The sequence below is a fragment of a genome, unplaced genomic scaffold, assembly GCF_019419815.1.
Source record: "Pyrus x bretschneideri cultivar Hongxiangsu unplaced genomic scaffold, Pyrus_bretschneideri_v1 Contig17, whole genome shotgun sequence".
In the NCBI taxonomy this organism is placed as follows: Eukaryota; Viridiplantae; Streptophyta; class Magnoliopsida; order Rosales; family Rosaceae; genus Pyrus; species Pyrus x bretschneideri.
In genome coordinates, this window is record NW_025999468.1 from 1,675,326 (window position 1) to 1,697,605 (window position 22,280).

The window sequence follows — 22,280 nt, forward strand, 5'->3', positions numbered from 1 at the left end:
TGCTAATAAAACTTTGGTGTCACTTTTAAAAAGGGATTCAACTTTTCAAAAGAATTTGTTATGCTACTTACTATATTAAGCAATGAACAATTTGCTAAAACAAAATCACATGCTTGTATCATTGGCAAATGCAAACACATGTGTTTCTTGTGCTGGCAAACAATCAGTCAGTTAATCTTGTGTTGGCAAACACATGTTTCTTGGTCCCTTTTTAAAAATGATTACTTCTTTTTTTTTTTTTTAAATATATTTAGCATCTTATATCACTTAACAAATTTAATGAATATCATACCTTCATTTAAAAAAAAAAAAACAAATTTAATGATGAAAATTGAAAAGTTAGCATACTAGACATTTTTACCTTTTTAGATTTTATATTGATGAAGGGAGTTCTTATTTAATTTATATTAATTTATGTTAATTTTTTTTTTCCACACATTCTTTGTACCTCTTTTGCATTCTTTGTTAATTTATGTCATTTGATCTTATTTAATTCATTCGATTCGATGAAGTATATCTCTCCTTATAAATTTTCTAATTTTTTAGTTTTGATTCACCTAATTAACAAATGCCTTAATCAACAGATAATATCATTTGTTTCACCTTAATCGAATGATACTATTGATCATGTTGCATCTTGTACTTCTAAACATGGGGACCGACAATACTTGGGTACTGCCCATTCAGTACTTAATTTACTCACTTTATTATGTGGTCCAATAAGATTGTAACATCTGTTCATTTATACTTTCTCAAATCAATGTAACCAAACACAAACTTTTTTTTAAAACCTGTGACCAAACATAACCTTTCTTCTTCCTCCCTTCCTGCCAACACCAAAGATCTCAGCCCCCAGCCCCTTACTCCTCCGTTGAAGATAGGTTGGAGGGGACAAGGGTGGTTCAACGGAGGAGGGAGGTTGGAGGAGGACGAGTTGGGATGGGATCCGATCAAGGGCTTCGAATTTGCAGATTTGCCATAGCAGGGGTAAAGGAAGGAGAAGCTGGGTGTGTGTTTGTTAACATAGCAGAGAGTTTGAGAAAGAATTAAACAGACAGGTGTTACAATCTTATTGGACCACATAATATGGTGGGTAAATTGCTATGGCTAGCTTGTTGTTAAGTTTGACCTATTCCACTATCATATGTAGTAAAAAAAATATAAACACTGATCTCCATATTCAAAATAAAATAATTTCTATTGTAAACAAAAAAATACCAGATAGAATCACTGATTTTTTTTTCTTTCTTTTGTTACTTTCTCAATAATTACCTAATTCAAACACAAAAATCCCATCTTCAGTTACTTTTCCCACCAACCATTGAAATGGCTTTGAGGTCCGCCTTCAATCAATCATGGAGGGCTAATTTTAATCCACATCTATTTATTAGCTGTAAAAGGGCTAATATTTTAAACAATTGTTCCGGGCTAATTTTTTCCATTTGTACCCATGGAAGGTTATATGTTAGCCTTTTTTATTTTAGGAGTGTGTGGATTTTTACTTCTCACACAGTTATTTTTACTTCTTACGTACTTTTTTAATTTTTAACCATCGGATCAAATGAATTGAAGAAGATGAAATGACAGAGATTAAAACGGGATGTGTGAAGAGTAAAAATAAGTGTTATTTTATTACTTTTTAGTATATTGAGAGAATTATGATACAATATTCTAGCGGGTAGAGTGTTGGGTTTATACCCATACGTTCCACGTTTAAAACTCTTCCCTTTCTGAAATTACTATAAAGTAGAAGAAAAGTAAAAGATTAGTTAAAAGTATTCGAAAATATTAAAATGTAGTGTAAAGTAGAAGAACATGATTACGTATTCATAGAAAAAAATTATAATTTTTAATAGTTTTTATAATTTTAATAATTCAAATGGTGGCTGACGTTGTTAGCCTTATGTCACATAAGTAGGGCGTTGGGTTAGACGATTATTGTCTGACTTCTTCATCAAGCTCGCCTTGGGTCCAATTGCTCGAGTGGGCTAGAGTGTTTTGGGGAAGGAGGAAGGTGGATTGGATTTGCCTATCCCCAAGGTAATAAGCAACGGTAGAGTTGTTCTTAAACCCTTCCGACGGCTGAGTTGAGCCCTAAAATATGCCCATTTGCAAGAAAAACTTATGGTTGGAGACTGATCTGTGTTATTTTGGAGGTAATTTTGGTCAAATAGCTTTGGTTGGAGATGGCCTCAAGGCTGATAATACACACAATCGCCACCATGCCCAAATTGCCCACAATATACAACTCAGAGATTTGATTATTCAGCAAAAGACAGCCAGAGGATTCAAAGTACAGAACCCCCCAAAAAATAAAAGATTCAAAGTAGAGATCATTCATGACCTCTGCATGTTGCTACTCTGGCAAACATTTACATGTGCCATACGACATTTCCTGTCCTTTACAAGACAAGGGTGTGATCCTAGTTAGGTCATCACATCCAATGATGTAATCAAATCACCACTGTTTTTGGTCCTGTTGGCGAGAAACAATGAAAACAACTAACTTGCTCTTAAAAAACAAAAAAGACAATGCTTTTAAAAGCAGAAGGGGTAAAGCTGCTTTTGCTTTCTACTGTTTTGGACTCATGTTTTTTACAAATAACCCTTTTTTTTTCATTTACCAAACAAAATTTAAATCCCAACTTTAAAAAAAAAAACTACTTTTAAAATATTTTCAAAAATACCAAATCAGCCTTTAGTCTAATAATACTACTTTTTCTAATGTTAAAATATGTCCAAGTTCGAATTCCTCTCTGTCAAATACCAATTCCTCTCTATCAAATACCAAAATTGAGGAGAACCAATGGAATTAGAACTTGTAAGAGTGCTTCATCATTATCCTAGTTAGCTCCTGACATGTGATTATGCGACCATGATGACCGTTGTTTTTGGTCCTATTACTCGGGGAAGCAGCGAAAACAACCAACTCGCTCTTAGCTCTAAATCTAATAGTAGCGAATTCCCCTCCCTGTTAAATCCAAAAATTAAGGACAAACAACGGAACAAGAGGCAAAAGCATAAAAGGTAAATTTATATTCGATTCCACAACTGAAAGATGTTATGTACATGTTAGTTGACACTACAAATCGATTTTTCTTTCTAATGCAATTTCTCTACTTCCACCATTTCTATACAGAAGGTTGTCGTAAATGCCAGCCTTTGGCATGTATGTATGTCACTAACCTTCAAACAACAGGAGGACAAAACAACATATTCATGCGTATCCAGACAGCGACTTTACATTCACCCTTCGTCTACCATCTGGTCACCGTGCAATTTGCACGTCCGAAAATGTCCATAGCATCATTCAAATGGGAACTTCCTACATTAAACCGTTTGAACTTGTCACCGGCGCCAAGAATGGGGGAGTCGCTGAGTATGCTTCCGAGAACAGAGCTTTTGAGACACCAGAAGCTTTCCCCTTTATATCTCTGTAACTGAAGTCGTCCATTGAATCAAAACAGGAACGATATTAACCGTAATAGGAAAAGCGTTCCTGTGACCACCATATGATTCCTGAGTTATTTGGTATCCAATACATGAGAAGGTATGACACAATGAGGGAAAAGGAAAACTACAGAGCTATAAAGCATTGGTCAAATTACAAATACATGTTTCAGGCTTTCAGCACATCAAATGATTTATCGTCTTACCTCTGAAGATTGTGAGGTGGTGAATCGTCGGCAAAAGCAAAACTTTATGCACAGGCCGACAGCCCCTGCCAAGTCCCCCTTACTGCCAAAGTCCTCAAGTAAGTGAAAGCATATGCGGCACAAGGTTCAACCTTTCAGATTTAAGGCAACAACTTCAGAGATCAGCACAGGATGCTAGTCCTCCAGAAGCCTTCTGGCAGACGAGCAAGAGCTGCACAATAGGGAAAATGTAGAATGCCAAAAAGCTCCAATGACGCAAAAAGAGGATTCAGAACCAACAATCAATAGCTAGATGTCTCTCCTTCCCACAACCCCAGCAGGACCATGCTTCTTCTGTATACCATACTGCCAGGCATCTCTAGATTTATCACCTGATTGATCAAAGTCGTCCAAGGAATTCTCAAATGGAGGTTTCATAGGCCGGTAACTTCCATTCCTAGAAATTACTGATACACCCAACTTCTCATCATCTTCTGACGGTGTTCCTGACCTGGATTCCATGTGCATATCCATTGATCTATGCCTTGGTCCACCAGACCTGAAACCCCTCATATTAGAGGAAGGCTTTCCTGGTAATGGAGCATAAGAAGGTACCTTTGGTACCCGAAATTCTTTGGGAAGAGTTTCTATGTCCATAAAACAGTTCCTGGCTTTGGCATCGGTAATCAATGCAGCCCAGTCGTCACATTGCATTAAGGCACTTGCATTCCCCGTGACCTGTTAAAATATCCAGATTGAAATTAAAAATGCAAACTACGTACGTGCAGGTAGAAGGTGCAAACTTGTCTGTAATTAGTATAAAAGGAGGACAAAATAGAAGAAATCCATACCCAAAGAGCCCTTCTTGCACGAGTGAGAGCTACATTCATACGGCGGATATCTGCTACAAAACCAACCCCATGAGTAGAAGCACGCACACAGGACATGATAATTACATCACGCTCTTGGCCTTGAAAGGCGTCTACGGTGTTGATATATATATCCTTCCCTTCTTCTGAATTTAAAATATCCTCAAACTCACGTTGGAGGCATTTGAGTTGCAATTTATATGGTGTGATTATGCCGACAGAAACTTTCCCCAAACCCAATGCTTTCAAGGACTTCTGGAGATGCTCATACAAGCGCACACAAAACTGTGCTTCATGTATGTTCTGATAAGAGACAGATCCCCCTCTGTGGGACTCCCGTCCATGGGAAATGTCAAAAAATACATAAGGTCTAAGTAAAGGGTCCTTGTAATAGGTTTCATCGGGTAAATTAGCAACACTTTCACTGTCAGTGAGGCGTCCTTGGTAGAAGTACCTTGAAGGAAAATCACGTATTTGGGGATGCATCCTATACTGCACAGATAACAACATTGTTGGACATTTTGCTTGCTGGAATCTTTCGAAAAGACTTCTACTGTATAACAAGGTCCCAGCAGCCTTGCTAATAACTGTTGCGGGAAGCTGCTGAGGATCCCCAACAAGAACACATCGTGCAGCTCCAAGAGAAAGGGGAGGAAGAACTCCCACTTCACTGGCTTGCGCTGCCTCATCAATCACAACCATATCAAACCCATGAGAAAGACGAGAGAACAGCTTGCGACCACTGCTTGAAACAGTAGTGAAAACAATCTCAGCCTCATTGGCAAAACTTGCCTCAAGATTAGCCCGAGCTTCTTCCAAGTTAAAATTGCCACCAGCACGAAACTTGCTTTCTAAAATAAACAGGCGAGATAACTCAACTAGAGTTTTATCCCTGTTTTCAACCACAGCTGCAAGATTCTGCAGCAATGCATCTCGATTCTGGTCCCGAGCCACCAAAACATCAGGATCAACACCAACTGATCCTTGGGAACGAACAGCAGCAGCTGCAACAGTAAGTTCTCTTTGAAGATTAGATATCTGCGCGGACAACAGAGCTTCACGACTTCTCAACTGATGCATCCACCCTAAAACTTCCTCACGGTTCTTAACCAGAAGCTGTTCAGTTCTCCGCTCGACGGATACAGCCTGGGCAGCACGTGTCTGTGAATCCACACCTACTCGGGCTACATCAGGTCGATAAACTTTCATCTCGCCATCAATGAATCCACGGTCAAGAACACGGGAAAGAAGCTCATCTGTTGCAGCATTAGAAGGGGCGCAAACCAACATTCTAGGCTTTGGACAGAGCTTGGGTAGTGTACGAAGGAGATTCTGGTCCATGTTCTGAAGAACCTCATCTATTGATCCCGTAGCAACATTATCAAAGTTGGTCTCACTATTTTGCTTATAGCTTTCAGGTGCTAGTTTCTTCAGCAAAGAAGTGTAGTACTGCTGATACTGAACCAGATGGATGACGTTTAGCATTCCCCAGACCGTATGTGTCTTACCTGTTCCTGGAGGTCCTTGAACAAGCGTAAAAGGCCATGGATCTTGCCTCTTTCCACCACTTGTACCTGCAGCTGTATGCGTTGCAGCCCATTGGATTGCTGATAGCTGGGGCCCATTAAAGGTCCTATGCAAATGATCAACGAAATTCGGTGTGAAGCATTCTGGCATAGCAGGGGACTGCTGCTCGTATTTTGGAAAGTGTTCAGGACTGGGCCGTAGAATTGCTGCTTGCATCTGTTAAATTGTTCACTCAAATTATTATTCATACAGGAAAAAAAAGAACATAGTCATTACTGATGCAAAAATTTGTCACCTGCATATTCAGACGACGAAATGCATGCAGTGCAATATACTCGCGCTGGGTGGTTGCTAGAGAACCAAGCACAGTTAAATACCAAATTCCTTTGGGCTGTAGCTTTCTTAGAACATGATCATCATCAACCAAGCTGGAAAAATAATATCATAGAGAGAGAGAGAGAGAGAGAGAGAGAGAGAGAGAGGAAAGAAAAAAAATGTAAGCATATTTGATACAAAAATACTAAAGGAAATCAAACTAATAATCCAAAATCATAGGAAAAAAAATATACTACCTGTTAGAATCATAGGAGTCCCCAACATAAAAATGAAGGATTGCCCCTGGGGGATCACGAGTATCAATAGGAATATGTCGCCGGACAGTACCAGCCACACGCCCACTGATTTCAGGCTCCTCATCGCCCTCAGCTGAAGAGTTGTTCCTTTTGGATCTGACTGCTTGACATAATAAGAGTGAATGTAAGGAACATATCAAAAGCATCAATATCGAATGAAATAATTTCACAGAAAAGTATTCACATATCAGACCTGATCCAGGTCGAGGAGTTGAAAGAATTGCAACATCCCCCTCTTTAAATGTCCACTTGCATTCACTAACTGGAAGAACTATTGCATCATACCACCCTAAGCCACCAAAAGTTACACCTTAGTCAGTTCACAGAACCACGAAAAAAGCACAGGTACTATAAGCTATACTGGCCAACCCTAAATACATGGCTAGCCTATTTTATTTTCATTATTTCCAAAATCTGTACCCCAATGTATCACTAAAGTAGGAGGAAACAAATTGGACATGTACCTCTCTCTCTCCTTTCAATGTTTCTTACACGAACAGTTACATGAGCATCTCTAGAAACACCCTCTGTTAATTCCTCCCAGGTGCTGTAAAGTTGTGCACGGCATTCTTCAAACAGAAGCGGTTCAAATACTCTAACATACTCCTCAACAGATTCAAACTTTTCAGGAACACATTGGAGGTCAGTCTGCCCTGTTGGACAAAAAAATAAATATTCAGCGGAAAGAAATATGATTTTGAGGGGGAAGACAAAGGTAAAACCACAAGGAATAAAGGATAAATGTATATTTGCTAGGCTATGAGAACACATAACATAAAAAGCAACGATATAAGAACCATTTACATGTACCCTGGTCGCAGCCTACCAACCAAAGAGAACTTCCACATGAACTAGAAGCTGTACAAGCTTTCAGCAAATATAAGGTTTAGAATATAAATAAACAAATAATCACAGAAATATAGGTTACCAAAACAAAATTACAGGTTACAGTTGAAACTTCAAGTACTTAAACAAACAAGAAACCTACAATAACCAGTTAAAATTCCAGACAGAAAATGTAAACTTGAAGGCTGCTCTTAGTATTAGCTACAGATTAAATAAATTATGTCGGCTCAATAACAATTAATACTATGAAGGAAAATCCTCCCAATAGGCCCTCCTGATAATTGCACACCCACCAAATGGTGCTGTTGAGATCTTGTCCACTGTTTGGGGGCCTGAGCAATAAAATATCAACTTTTACAATTTACAAGCTATAGAGAATCACAGTTACCAATTCCTTATTTATTAGAAAATAAAAACCAAATAATGCATGCTGGTCTGTTGTGTGTGTGTTTTTCTAAAGCTTATCCGGCAGCTGCTGCTCTGGGGCAGAAATATATCAAAGCATGTAAAACTTTTACACACCCCCAACCACCCCCCTCCAAAAAAAAAAAAAAAAGAACAAACTAAAGAGATTAAAGATAATAGGAACATTACACTATGAGAACATTTGCACACAAGAGGGAATGTGATGATGATACGAATTACAAAGTGAAATTGAGAAAATCAATGAAATATGTTAACATGGAATCTCGATTTCACGATATAATTGTCATCACCTTCCAATCTTTTGTGTGCTATGAGTCTCATAATGTAACAATTGGAGGGGCATGGATCACTGGCATAAGAAAATTAGGAAAGCTGTCAACACACATGGCCTAAAGTTCCCAAGAGTAAAAAGAAATTAAGAAAAAAAAAACTAGGAAACATGTTACAACTATTCAACAGTAATGAACATAAACAGAAATACAACATTACTTTATACCTGGGTGATGCCAAAACTTCTCATTTGTAACCTCCCTTATAAGACGCTCAACTGATGTGTCTTGGTATGTGTTACTGATTGCTGTTTGCTTCTTGGCAGGAAGAAGTTTCTTGTTTCCAGATTTGGAATCCATGGAGCTTTGAGTGATCAGAGCTGGCTTCCTATTAGCAACATGTGAATTCTTCAGCTGCCTTGTATCCATGGGCTGCTTCCATGAACTCTGCCTTGGAATTGGTGGTAAGACCTCTGTGGAAGGATCATTGTCACCATTTTGCCTTCTGGTTCTAGACAGTGATCCATAACTAACATCCCCATTAGTTTCAGACTTGTAATCACTAGACTCTGCGGCAGTCCCTCCATCATTACATAAAACATCAACTTGTTTCTGGTCCTTAATCATTGATTGTGACTGCTTTTCCCCAACACAATCTGCAGGCAGAGTAATGGTACGAATGTCCTTCAAAGTGCGAGTTGTAACAGGTGCGGGAAAGGTCTGTCTTCTTGGTGTTGAACTTTTGATAGTGCCAGCTTGCTTAACATCATCCAAATTAAGGAACATTGTCTGTCTATTACGTTTCTTTCCCAGCTTTGCTTCATTCTGTTGGCTCAGCTTCCTCTTCATTGGATTATTTGCACACTTGAGTGCATGGCTTGCTTCAATGCCTTTAACTTTTTCTTGTTTCAAAACCAATCCCTGTTCATCCTGACAATCCATGGCTGCCTGACCTTTAACATTGCTGTCTGAAATGCGGCTACTAGTACAATTCTGATCATCTACTCCTAAAGAAGTATGACTGGTGTTCTTATCCTTGAGACCTTCTGAAGTTTTAATATCAAAAGAACTAATATCTGGAGCAACACCAGAAGCACATTCAACAATCCCTCCCGATTGTCCTTGTAAACTTGTACCCTGTTCATGCAAACTGCCAGTTCCACCTGCTTCAGCAGATCCCTCCGCATCATCAGACCACTCTCCTTCTTCTCTTTCCACAGATGGACCATTTGCAGAAGCAGAAGCTAAACATGGTACAGGTTTCATGTCCTCATCATTACTTGATTTAGATACTGATGTATTTTTGGGATTACTATCTCTTGATTTCTCGTCAGCATCACCTTCAGAGCCATGAGCATTTTTTGGCCGAACAAAAGGTTGAAAACCTGACACAGACGATGCATGTGAAAAAGCATGATTATTAACAATTCTTGGTGCAACGGCTGCTACTGCAAGCACTTCTGAAGTGTGGGGGTTTGAAGAAGGAAGAGCCTTTTGCGGCTGGAAGCTGAGGGTGCCATCACTCTCTTCATTATCCTCGGCAGGGGGTTCATTGAGATCAAATAACAACCTTCCTCGAGAACCCATCTCATATGTAAATACATACAAATTAAACCGTATTTCCAAAAAGGTTGAACTGGTCAATTTCGTGATTCCCTCCTATGGAAAAATTCAAACGAAATGCATACAGTTAGGCAACAAGAAAACATCACAGGATAAACGCTCGCATTAAATGGAACCAAATTGGTATTAAAACATTAATCAAAAGAGTTATAAAAGTCCAGCTAATTCTACATCCCAAATCAAGGAAACCAATCAATCGACAATGTTACAAGAAGCAATCCAGTATCAAATAATAATAACTAAACCACAAAACACACACACAACACACACAGCATGCTCAACTTAACAGTTATCGAGCTGGAACGATGTCGAGAACATGAAACAAAATCATTCAACACATTAATTTCACAAAATTATTATTGCTTCAGAATGCATAAATTGGTTTTCCAAACAGCACAGAGTCAAATATGCATAATTTACATATATACAACCTAGCAGAATAAGCATACACGAAGCCCTAACAAAAAATAGAAGAAAAAAAACCCCCAAATCTGAAAACGAAGGTCTTGATCCAATTAAATTCAAAATTGCCTACTCAGATTGAAATCCCAATCCCAACCAGCTGACCTAGCTTTTTGTTTCTAGGGTTTCATCATCAATAACTAAACACTCCAAATCCCAAATCTCAAATCCCAAATCCCACTCCCATCCAAAGAGATCCACAATTCCTTCACCCAAATGTTCATGCATTCATCAAATTACTCCCACCTAAAGATTTAGTCTCTAATCAAATCCCATTATTCATGCTACTGATCCTCCGCATCAACAAAAATTAAATTCGGAAAAATTAAATTAAATTTTAAAATATATTGGGCAGAATTATTACCTCTTTTCAGAGCTTTCGTGTGGTCTATTTATCAGATGGAAAAAATAATAATTATTTAATTTAACCAAAATTAAATAAATTTGGGAGACGGAGGATTCGCTGTAGGGTAAGGGTTACAGCGAGAGAACGAGCGCAGGTAGAGAGAGAGGAAAATATGAGAGAAAACAAGGCGTGGTGACGGGTTTATATAGGAAATATCAAAGGCTTCGCCGGCCGGTTTTATCTCCGGCCACCGTTATTTTATTCCCGGCAAATTTAATTTCTATCCATTATTTTAGTTTATTTATCCTCTCGAGAATTGTGAAATTCCCAAACCACCCTCCCGTCCTCGACTCTGTTTTCCGGGTTTGAATTTGACTAGGCATGGCTTCCGGAATAAGGACGAGGGTAAATTTGGGATTTTGGCAGCGGCGGATTAGGGCAATCTGATGGGGAAATTTTGTGTGTAGCGCTCACATGTGAGAATCTTATTCTCCATGGGCAGTTCTCTCGGGTTCGGCCCTGGGCCCACTAAACTGCCACGTGTACGGACGGGATTTCTGATCGATCAATGATTCCTTAATTGGATTTTATGCGGGTTTTTCTTTTTAGTGGTGGCGCTTGGAACGGGTGTAATATTTTCGAAATGCTTAGGGTAGAAACGTCATTTGGACAAAGGAGTGGGTACGATCTCACGTGCTTTCAAAGCGGAGGGAGAACACAGTACCATGATACAACAACACTGTGGCATTGCGTTTGGGGCACGCAAACCCGAGGCGCGTGGGGCATGTGGTCACTGTTTTAAATTTTAGTTGAAATTAGAAAAAGAAAACCACCTCGTGTATTTTGGACGAGGACCCTTTCTCCACATTTTTTTTTATGAAAATTACAAGGATTATTTCATTATATTCTTTTATTGTATATCATACAGTTAGTTTTCGTCAAATATTTTTTTTGTTTAATATAAATAAAAAAATTTTAAATATTTTTTAACTACAGAATAACAGATAAACATATACGATAAAATGATCTCAACCCTATTCTTCTATATTCTTCGTTTGTTGTTAATTACTTAAAGTTCACTTGATAACGTGTGTAAAATGCCATGAATCATGACTAGAGGCCCAAGGCCATAAAATATTACTTATATTTTAATTATGGAAGTAAGAAATTATGGAAAGAATCTAAATTAGGAGAAAAAGTCTATTTTGAAAAACTATTATAGCCTTACATTTCATGATGGCATTCGTTGAGGATGTTTAGATTTTCATTTATTTTGGTAGTGACCAAAACTCTAACGTGTATGTCATTGAAATTTTAATGTTGTCAAAGCTATTGTTAGATGATGTTGACTTTCAAGAGAAAAAAATTGGTTTTGCTTTTCTTTTTAGGTTACAAAATTTTATTGATTTGCATTGAATCAAAAGTTGGTGGGTGATTTTCTTATTATTTTGATATATTGTTGTTAATGACATGTCAACACAAATATATGATGAGAAATTCAGAGAATATATTGAGAAACTGTACTCTCGAACTCGAAAACCTCCTTAATAGAAAGGCAATCATCACTCACTAACTCCATAATCACTCAAGAAAAAGATATATACTTATCTAGCTCATTGATTCGATGAGACATTTGATTTTTCCTTATGTGCTTGCGTCGACCCTAAAAATTAGAATGCCTAAGTGGCGTGCAAGCCAAGTAACTAATGAGCTAATTATGTTCTTCAGTGGTTGATTGCTGATGTGGGCATGCCAACTCGCTGCCAAGCTTGATTGGGCGAATAAGATGAATGTGGTTATGTGAAATGTGTTGCTGACTACTACACTGACAGACTTTAGCCGAGGAAGGAACATTCTCAGCCTAGGGTTCTATAACTCGAAAACAAGATTATGCAAATCAATACTAAGTTCAGGATCTTATGAACCAAGTTCGGCAGCTTCAACTATATTTGTGAAAATATAAGTACGTCGAGTCGATATAAAAAAGGTAAGGACTTGTGAATAAAATATGCAGTTTAGCCAAACTTTAATGGGTACTTGAATAACTGTTCATAGAACATTCCACTTTGACAATAAGCTGATGAAATGACCTCTTGCAGATAATTTTTTCAATGAGAACCAGACACTTTGGCTGTATACTACTTACAAATTATAGAAAGAATAAAATGTTACAATTCCAACAATGTTGTCTAAATAAGGGTGTCCTATATATTGTCTAACCATATACCTAGATCTTTAGATCTTGTTTGGTATCTAGGAGTTGGATAGATCATTAGATTCAACGAATGTAAAATCAAAAATTAATGTTAAATTGCATATTTTGTTCAGGTTGAAAGAAGAAAATGTGATAGTCATGAAGAAAAGTTTTCCCTCCCATCCTACCATTTTTGTGAGAAATAGAATAGTAAGTTTCTCTCATAACTATGTAATTTATATCTTCAATATGGACAAAATCTGCAAGTTGACATTTGTTTACTTATTAAACATTCACTGAATATATTGAGTAATCTAATCGAATTCAATCCTAAATATCCAAACAATATTGGTGGCTACAAAACAATGTTTGCTTGCATTCAGACTAAAGCATAACCTCATATTTGTCCTCTCCATAGGCTGCTGGAATTGCATCTTCGTCTTTTTTTGGGTAAAACAATTGCATCTTTTTTTCTCAGTTGCCTTTGCAAACCATATCTATATTATTTTAGTTGGTTTATCATTAGGTTGGCATGAATATATATTCTTTTCCTTGCATATGCAATATCCACACCACAAGCTTAAAAAATACCAAAAAAGAAAAGATAATAAATTACTAAAGTGCATGGTTCAAGATATAGACAACTAATTCGTCTCATAGAGGTCTCAAAGTAAGAGTAATATATGATCCATTGTTAATCATCTCCGGATTCTTCTCTTTAATTTATGTATTTTTTATACTGTAAGTCAAATACGATGAACTTGAATTAGACATAGCAAGGGTCAAGTCTTATGAATATAATTATTCATTTCCATTTGTACCATAAATACATGTATCCTTTTTTTTTTAAATCGAGATAATTGGTAGCAAGCTACAGTAACGATGTGATCAAGGAATAATATTTTTACATGGTATCTGCCTAAGTCCTAGGGTTTGTCTCACCAACGCTTCCCAGTCCCTTATCGGTCTTGGTTTTCCCTTTTTATCCTTTTGTTACCTTTACCTTACCAGTGCGATCTCAGAATCCATTTTACATCACACCATTCGCCATGATACTGCGCAGGATGCCTGGAAGTGTCTTCACTCATTTTTCTTAAGAGTTCTCTTTCTAGCGAGGCCAGCCTCCACTTCCAACTTCTTGCCATGTCCAAAGGCTCCCAATCTCTTGATGTTTACCTGCAACATGTCAAGTCCATTGCAAATAAACTTGCTTCCATCAATCAGCCGGTCGCGGACAAAGATCTTGTTCTTGTTGTTCTTCGAGGCCTTGGTTTCAAATATCGGATGTCCAACACGGCAATCATCAACGGCTCTCTTACTACATTCGTCGACCTTCGTCACACTTTTGAGCAGCAAAATTCAAGGTCTTCTTCTCCTTTTAATTCAGGCGTAGCTCTCCTCCAGTCTCTTCCTCTCGAAGCAATTCTTTACAGGTAGGCCAAGGGGATAAGGGGCCACGGTGGATGCTCGTGTAGTAGCCGTCTCTTTCTATACATAATCTACTAGGATTTATATAATCATATATCTAATTAAATTAGAGCCTTCACATTTTTGGCTCAAACTACATTGATTCCGAAATGGTACTGTAGTCTCTACTAAACCGAAACAGTTTGGTATTGTATGATCCGGTTTAAGTTGTCTAATGAAAATATGCGTACTCCAAATTGTTAAGTTGTCGAATACCCCCTTCGTCTTCCTTCGAGAGTTGTCTGCCAGAAAACAAACCCAAACAGCCTTCACGTCCGATCTGAGAGGTTCTTAGCAACTCGTAAATAAGGAGTTTACCTCCCGGGCGTCTTTTGGTCGGATATTTTGGTCAGATCAGTCTTGCTTTCTGCTATCTTGGTCTCCAGTGGTACTGATCATTCATGTTTGTGGCAGGTCGATTCGTTTTGGACTTCTAGTGAGGGAATTTCTTTTCAAAATTTTATAGTGCAAACTGGTTCTATGTAATCTGTTTCTTTATTAGTTGATAATTGTCAAATTACTAGAACCCTCCTCAGTTTGGAGTGCTTGAATTTAGTCTAAATCTTTATATCTGGCACCTGTTTATCAACGGAATGGAATCTATTTTTCTACCAAAAAAAAGAAAAGTTAAAGTGACCCAAAAAGAAGAAAACTTGTCATGTTAGCAATAATGTCAATAAACTCTTGTATGCGTTATCGTCAACTTGTAACAAGTAACAACTAATAAGTAACAATTGAACCCCTAATGTTATCGTTTGTCAAAAAAATAAAAAATAAATAAAAGGTCTAATGCTAGGTGTTTCTTTCTCAATTATTAGAACCAGGATTTTTCTAGGGTGCATTTTTGTTCACTACTATATTTATTACTATTGGAAGAGTTTAAATTTTGAGATTTGTGTTTATCCACTACACCGATCTCGAAATTTAAACTAATCATATGATGATAAATAGGATAATAAATATCATCATCACGAGGGTCGTTAGTAAATATATTCCCGATTTTCTATTTAGATACGCGTGTTCTTAATTACATCAGGTTAGTGACACCCGGTTTAATATTCAGCTAACACACATGCTCACCTTTAAAACATAAAAAAATCATAGGAATAAAAATAAAAGAGCACGGAATCATAAGAAATCAAACGCAGCTGCTCCTCCATTAGTTGGTAACCATAGGAGTCAACGCATGTTTCAAAATATCGGTTCAGCCTTGATCATTATATATTGTCAAAGACATAAGTTTGTAATTTTGTCCAGTTTTAATAAAACATCGACATTGTATATAACCACATCATTTGATGAATAAACTTAAATGAATCCATCACGAAAATTATAGTGTTGATTTGACGGTAGCAACGAAGGAACACAAGACGACCAGAAACAGCTAAAAGTTGGCTCTTCCATATTTAAGATTTGCATTCATAATTTCGCAACCAACGAATATGGCTGTTGCAAGAAGAACCCTTAGTTTATATATCAGACTATGATATCAAGAGGGTACTCTACATCTCCAACACCCAAGAAATAAGAACCTTCTTCAACCACCATCAAACCTTCCTCATTTGGATGGCTCAAGTGCTCACAAGGGCTCAAAACAAACTCAACTTCAGCTCTTTCCCCAGCATTCAATATCACACTCTGGAATCCAACCAACTGCTTCATTGGCCTTCCATTTTTGGGATTCTTCTCACCCACAAAAAGCAGGACTGGGTGCTTCCCGGCCATCTCGCCATGATTTTGAACCCCAACTCTGACCGGTAACTTCTTTTTCTCACAGAATTCTTCACCTAGGTCTTGGACTAACTGGTACCTGCCGGAGTCCGATGACTTAGCTGTGGGACTAATTGATGATTCATTTAAGTAGAGCTTGTTCTGGGATTCTGCAGAGGCAAACTCATGAACATAGTTTGAGTAGCTGAGGCCATAACCAAAGTCAAAAAGTTTTCTGCCTGCGTAGAATCTGTAAGTGCGACCAAGGTAGCCTGTTTTTGGGTGAGGCCTAATTCTCATATCCGTCATTGGCATTTTGACATAATCTTGTGTGTACCAAGCCATTGGCAATCTTCCACCTGCACAGGAAACATTAAATAAGTAAAACTTTTTGTTAGTAAAATTATCTGTAACTAACATGTTAGGTTATCCGACTGTTAATCAAATCATTTTGTGTTAAGTAGTGATCCATATTAATAGTCTAACAACATATCACGTAGCTAGAAAATGGTACCAAATTTTGTCAAACGGTTCTTCTAAGCCAAAATAAGATGCTATCAAACTTTGTCAAACATTTTGTGTGCAAGATTAACTCTACCATACATTTTGTGTCAAATGGTTCTTCTAAACCAAAATAAGATGCTATCGAACTTTGTCAAACATTTTGTTGTGTGCAAGATTAACTCTACCATACATTTTGTGTCAAATGGTTCTTCTAAGCCAAAATAAGATGCTATCGAACTTTGTCAAACATTTTGTGTGCAAGATTAACTCTACCATACATTTTGTCTCAAATGGTTCTTCTAAGTCAAACATTTTGAGTGCAAGATTAACCCAACCTTACATGTCATGGTATCTGATTGTCAATTGTATTAAATAAACAAACACTGCCGAACTTTGTCAATTCGTTTTAAGCAGTGACATCAAATTTTACCTGGGTTGTGATCACCAAAGATGATTTCAGCAAGGGCAATTCCACCAGCTTCACCCGGATATCCAGCCCACAAGATGCTTCCAACTTTTTTGTCAAATTTAGCAAAAGAAATGTCAACAGGACCGCCACTAAGAATCACAAGAACAACAGGTTTCTTAGCAACTTTAGCCACACTGGTAATTAGCTGCTGCTGCTTCCCAGGCAATTCCAAGTGCAATCTATCATGTCCCTCTCTCTCTTGACTTTGGTCCAATCCCACAATCAAAACCAAATAATCTGCTTCTTTTGCCGTTCCAACAGCTTCATCAAAAGCAGCTTGGGGACACTGAACCGAATCACAACCCGGGTGAGAGATTATGTCTTTAGCATAGTCCTCAAGTGCTTCTAATGGGGTGACGGATTTGCATGGAGGACCATGGTAGTTTCCCAGAAGTGCTTCTGAAGCATTAGCAAGGGGACCAATGACAGCCAGTGAAATGGCTTTTGCTTTTGGGAGTGGGAGAAGCCTGCCAGAGTTTTTCAAAAGCACTATTCCATCCCGAGCAGCTTCTAGGGCTAAAGCCTGGTGCAGTTTGGAGCACACTTGGTCTGGACCAATGGTTCCATAGGGTTGTTTCAGTGGATTTCCATCAAACAGGCCAAGCCTCATCCTCACTGAGAAGAGGTTGTGGAGTGCTCTGTCTATTTTTGATACATTTAGCTTTTTCTGCTCCACTGCTGATTTAATGTGATCCTTCAAGTAGGATCCACAGTTCACATCCATGCCTGCAACATTTGTATAAAATATCGAATTAGAGCTCTCTTTTTTATGTTTCTTAATCAAACTTGGATTAATATTCAAAACGTCGCAAAATAAGATCGTTGTCTCTTCAGTGTCTCTCTAGTTCATTTTGATTATAAGTTTTCAACTGGGTTTATTTTGTACGTATCTCGGATGTTATTATAGGCCTAATGTATCAAATTTTGACTAATTAGACTCCATAATCCAAGATTCTTTTTCCTGTTTATTCCTTGGCTTTAGACAGTTTGCATTATAGGTCGAACAAATATTACTAAACCCAACGGCGAGGGGCGTGCCTGTCGACGCGGGATGGCCGGTTGATCAGGCCAAGTGCGATATAGGCCGTTAGATTTGTAACGGCTATATCATATAACCATTCCGATTTAGCCAATATTTTTAGGTTAAAAATTCAAAAAAAATGTGAATCTATCCGTTGTGCCCACGTGACACAATCTAGATTGTTGGGATTGCAAAAAAAAAAAAAAAAAAAATTATATATATACATATATATATAATCCGACAGTTCATTGCAAAAAAAAAAAAAAAAATGTAATCCGACGGTTTTAATTCAATTAGAAAAAGAAATTAATTTTTTTTTAAATACAGAAATTCTTATAGGATCACTTAAAGCTACGAGATTAGTTAAAAATCTAATTGAAAATCTATTGACAAAAGTTGTAATTTCGGATAGTGACATGTGGTGTGACAAAACTAGTTAAAAATTCTATTCGAGATTAAACATAATATTATCTTTTTGTTATGGGAATTGTTATTAGCACTCCAAAAATCTCATTATGCACGCCACACTTTCTATATTTGGAAAGAAAAATATATTTGTGAGAAGTGTAGAATAAGATTTATGGAGTGTCAATAACACTTCCCTTTGTTATTATCTTTTTATAATAACTTTTTAATGTCAATTGCTTAGACAATTCATTTACGGGATGGTGAAATATACTCAGACAATTACTATTCAGTAAGTTAATAATCGCCTATTATTCAATTACCTAAGCAATTATCGATATAAGATTTGGATTTGTTCTAAGTAGACAATGGAAAATTTTGAAAAAGAAAAAAAGGAAAACTAATGAAAATGGTTTAAAAACTTTGAGTTTTAATAATAAAGATAAAATAAAGGATAAAATGAATAGTACTAAGATTGACTTTTTAGTGTAAAAATATGATTTTTCGTTAAAGTAAACAGTACCGTAGACTTTTCGTTAAAACTTTCAAGGAAAAAAAACCACAAAAAGGGGATTTAAGTGGTTGGGCCCATGTGAGTTCATAAATGGGCCATGACAGCCAGGAATAGATTGCACAATTACCCAACAAATAGACAAAAGGAATGGATAATTGATAAGGGGATTGGTCCCACCATACCTGCTTTGAGGACATCTGCGACTGCATCCTCGGGCTTTTTAGCATATCCTTGCATATCGTGGATGATGGACACAGCATCGCAGTCCGACGTGATGTACCTGATGATTTCCCCAATTAGGTCAATAAATCAATTTGATAAAAACGGTATTATTTGCCCTAAAAGAATGGAAAAGTCAGATAAATCTCAGAACGGGCTAGTAATAATGTGGTTCAAATTTATCTTTGGTGATAATCGAATATAAAACCTCTTACTAATACAAATGAAGATGAATATCACTAAACCGTAGTATTAAATGTCAATGAATATGAATCTTTTATTATGATTTTGGTTCTATTAGCATTTCGTTAATTCATGCTAAAATTAGCACCATGGATCTTCATATATTTGGCAAACCATTTCTACCAAATCTCTGACCTCAAATTATGGTTATGAAAGTTTAGCTATTAGTCATCTAAAACCCTAATGACCAGACACATTATATGAGATTCGTCATTAACTGACTCACTGTCACATTCACATAGACACAATTATCGACGATTGATTAAATCGTGCCTTACAATTTATAATCTACCAATCAACCACTCACAGTTGTCCACTATTACATGAACGACTACTGTATTAGCATATATATCCCAACAATAATTGACGGAAAAAGTTCATAATTAAAGGAAAAGAGTGCAAAAAGGTTATAGTTAAAGGAAACGGGTGATTAAAAAATGAGTTTGTAGTGATAGTTTTTTTAACAAACGGCATTATTTACAATAATAAGATGGGGGTGGGCTTAACCTCACAATGCGATAGCAATAATGTGGTTCAAATTCGTCTTTAACGAAAATCGAACCTAAGACTTTTTATTTACAAGTGAAAAAAAAATATTACTAGACCGTAGTATTAAATGGCAGTTTATAGTGATAGTTAAGTACCCATGAAAGTCCCATTGTCCTCTTGCAACCTTGGTGAGGAGATTATAATCTGCACAGCTTGGAACCCCATTGACGCGGTTATAGGCACACATTATGCCGCTGGCTTGGCCTTCCTGCACGCATTTTTGGAACGGAGGGTGGTATGTGTCTGCTAGGTCTTGCTGTGTTACCTGCATGCAACAAACACATAACGTTATACAAGTCTACAAATCTAAGAAAAGTACAATAAAAAGAACATTTACTAGTTAAGTCAATTTTCCTTTCATTTATTCAATTTAAATGGAGAAAAGAATGCATTAAAAAAAAGTGCAGAACTTAAATTCATTTTTCATCATTATTTTATCCAAGAACATGACACCAAGATAAGATATGATGGAAAGCCTTCCATCTATGTTTTCATTCAAAATCCAATAATGCTAGGTAGATTAAATGTGTAGATTCAATTTACAAATTAAATAATGTATCACTAATAAAAAATAAGCACATTAATTAATGTTGAAGTAATAACTCAATCATCAATTTTCATGTCATTTAGTTTAATAAAATTTGTCTACAAATTTAATTTCCCTATTATCCGAACATTTTTATACCCTTCCAAATTCCAAAACATTTTTGTAATAGATGAAAAAAAAAAAAAACAAAAAAAACAAAAAACAAAAAACAAAAAATAAAACGAGAAGAACTCACACGAGCATCGAAGCGAAAACGAGTGACATTGTTCCAATTGTCCAAATCATAAGCTGTGAAATGCTTGCAGCAAGCTGAAGCTTGAAGACGACCACCAGCACCAAGTTTATGCTTCCCTTCAAAAAACGAGTAGCCCTGAACCCCTCTCACATACGACACCGCGTATCTTCCGGCGACCGTTGGATCTTCGCCAGGTGTCTCTTGCCCTCTCCCCCATCTCGGGTCTCTGAAAATGTTGATATTTGGTGCCCAAAATGTCATCCCTGTTGCTTGTCCGGCATTGTACACTGCTCGAGCTTCAGTCCCAATCACCTAAAAAATGGAAGGAAACAAAACACAACTGTATTTATATTTGAATGATTTTAACAATAACACAATAACTACCATTTGGGTTTTGATCTGCCACCAAAAAAAACGTAATGGGTTGTAATTATTTCGACCAAAAATGGTAACTGATCGAAGCCGAGATGGGGTTTTTTTTTTTTTACTCTGTGAGTTGGACTCACCTGGCCAATGCGGTACCAGAGATGGTCGTTGAAAGAAGCCGCGGTGAGGATGACTTGAGGGAAGCTTGTGGCGTTGTTAATGGTGGGGTAAAGTTTAATACCTTTGCCGACGTCCGCGACGCCATGTAAAGCCTCAGACCACCACTCGTAACTCGGGATGCCTAGTCGGGGAATCGGAGGGGCTGAGTTGACGAGTTGGGAGATTTTCTCGTCAAATGTGAGGCGGGAGACGAGGTCCCGGACTCTTTTGTAGATGGGGAGGGTCGTTTTGCAAAAAGGGTAGGAGCTGGTTGAGGGTGGGGACGAGTCACAGGAATATGGAGGCTGACTTGACTCGGTAGGGCAGAGGAGGAGGAGGGCGGTGGTGAAGAAGAAGATAAGGGCTGAGGGAGGAGGAGTGTGCGAATGGAGTTTCATTGTGTGAGTGGTTTGGTTAGATGGAGAACTGAATGCAGATGGACTGAAAGAGACTAGAGTTTATAGGGCAGCAGCTGGGCATGGACAAAAAAGGTTTCTTTCACTCATGACTGAACCCACTCTTTTTTTTTTTTGGTTGAAAAATGGACTGTTGGTTTGACAATCCCTCTTGGTGGCTAGTCATGCGGGGTGCAACATGAGTGGTTTGGGTGGGTTAGATGGTCAACCCAATTTTAACTTAACCTTTATAATTTGGGTTTGAGTTGAGTTCAGGTTCATGCGGGATTTAGTCAGGTTCGGGTTTATACAAGTTGGTGTGGGTTTACTCAACTTTATCGAGTTCAATCTCATAACATCTTATTTTGCATGATTTTTCAAAATTTGAACCAAACAACATCAATACTATTTAAAATTTCATTTACATGTCATCATCCACACAAAAGTTTAAACAAACAACTTGGAGACTATATTTCTAATGTTTCAACCATGCAAAGTTGAAATTAAGTTACAAGACGTATACCAAAGCTTCAAACAAAAGAAACGTAAAAGTAAAACTATCCATATGATGGGGGATTAGAAAAATCCTATTGATTGTAGCTTTCTACAAACCTCTAGAAAAAGCATGGAGAGATTTTTACCTTTTTT

The 22,280-nt window shown here is 37.4% G+C and overlaps 2 protein-coding genes across 4 annotated transcripts; both read right to left on the minus strand.

Annotated features, from left to right (window-relative positions):
* Positions 1–3,015: 3,015 nt before the first annotated feature.
* On the minus strand, positions 3,016–10,885 carry LOC103962215 (uncharacterized ATP-dependent helicase C29A10.10c). 3 transcript variants are annotated; one of them, XM_048581312.1, is made up of 9 exons: positions 10,654–10,885; positions 8,432–9,863; positions 7,128–7,316; positions 6,857–6,952; positions 6,604–6,766; positions 6,327–6,459; positions 4,487–6,247; positions 3,657–4,373; positions 3,016–3,499 (listed from the first exon to the last, which is right to left on the minus strand). In XM_048581312.1, the coding sequence occupies exons 2-8, from the start codon at positions 9,789–9,791 to the stop codon at positions 3,945–3,947; spliced, it is 4,131 nt and encodes a 1,376-aa protein (XP_048437269.1). In that variant the 5' UTR covers positions 9,792–9,863; positions 10,654–10,885; the 3' UTR covers positions 3,016–3,499; positions 3,657–3,944. The 3 variants fall into 3 exon arrangements, with proteins under 3 accessions (XP_048437269.1, XP_048437270.1, XP_048437271.1); XM_048581313.1 differs by having other exon boundaries at positions 3,016–3,519; XM_048581314.1 differs by having other exon boundaries at positions 6,604–6,763; positions 10,654–10,884.
* Positions 10,886–15,230: 4,345 nt separating this feature from the next.
* LOC103962213 (probable beta-D-xylosidase 7) lies at positions 15,231–21,647 on the minus strand. The gene is made up of 6 exons (XM_009374890.2): positions 21,219–21,647; positions 20,713–21,024; positions 20,026–20,195; positions 19,102–19,199; positions 16,941–17,705; positions 15,231–16,365 (listed from the first exon to the last, which is right to left on the minus strand). Exons 1-6 carry the CDS (start codon positions 21,633–21,635, stop codon positions 15,773–15,775), a joined length of 2,355 nt encoding a protein of 784 aa, XP_009373165.2. The 5' UTR covers positions 21,636–21,647; the 3' UTR covers positions 15,231–15,772.
* Between the last annotated feature and the right edge of the window lie 633 nt (positions 21,648–22,280).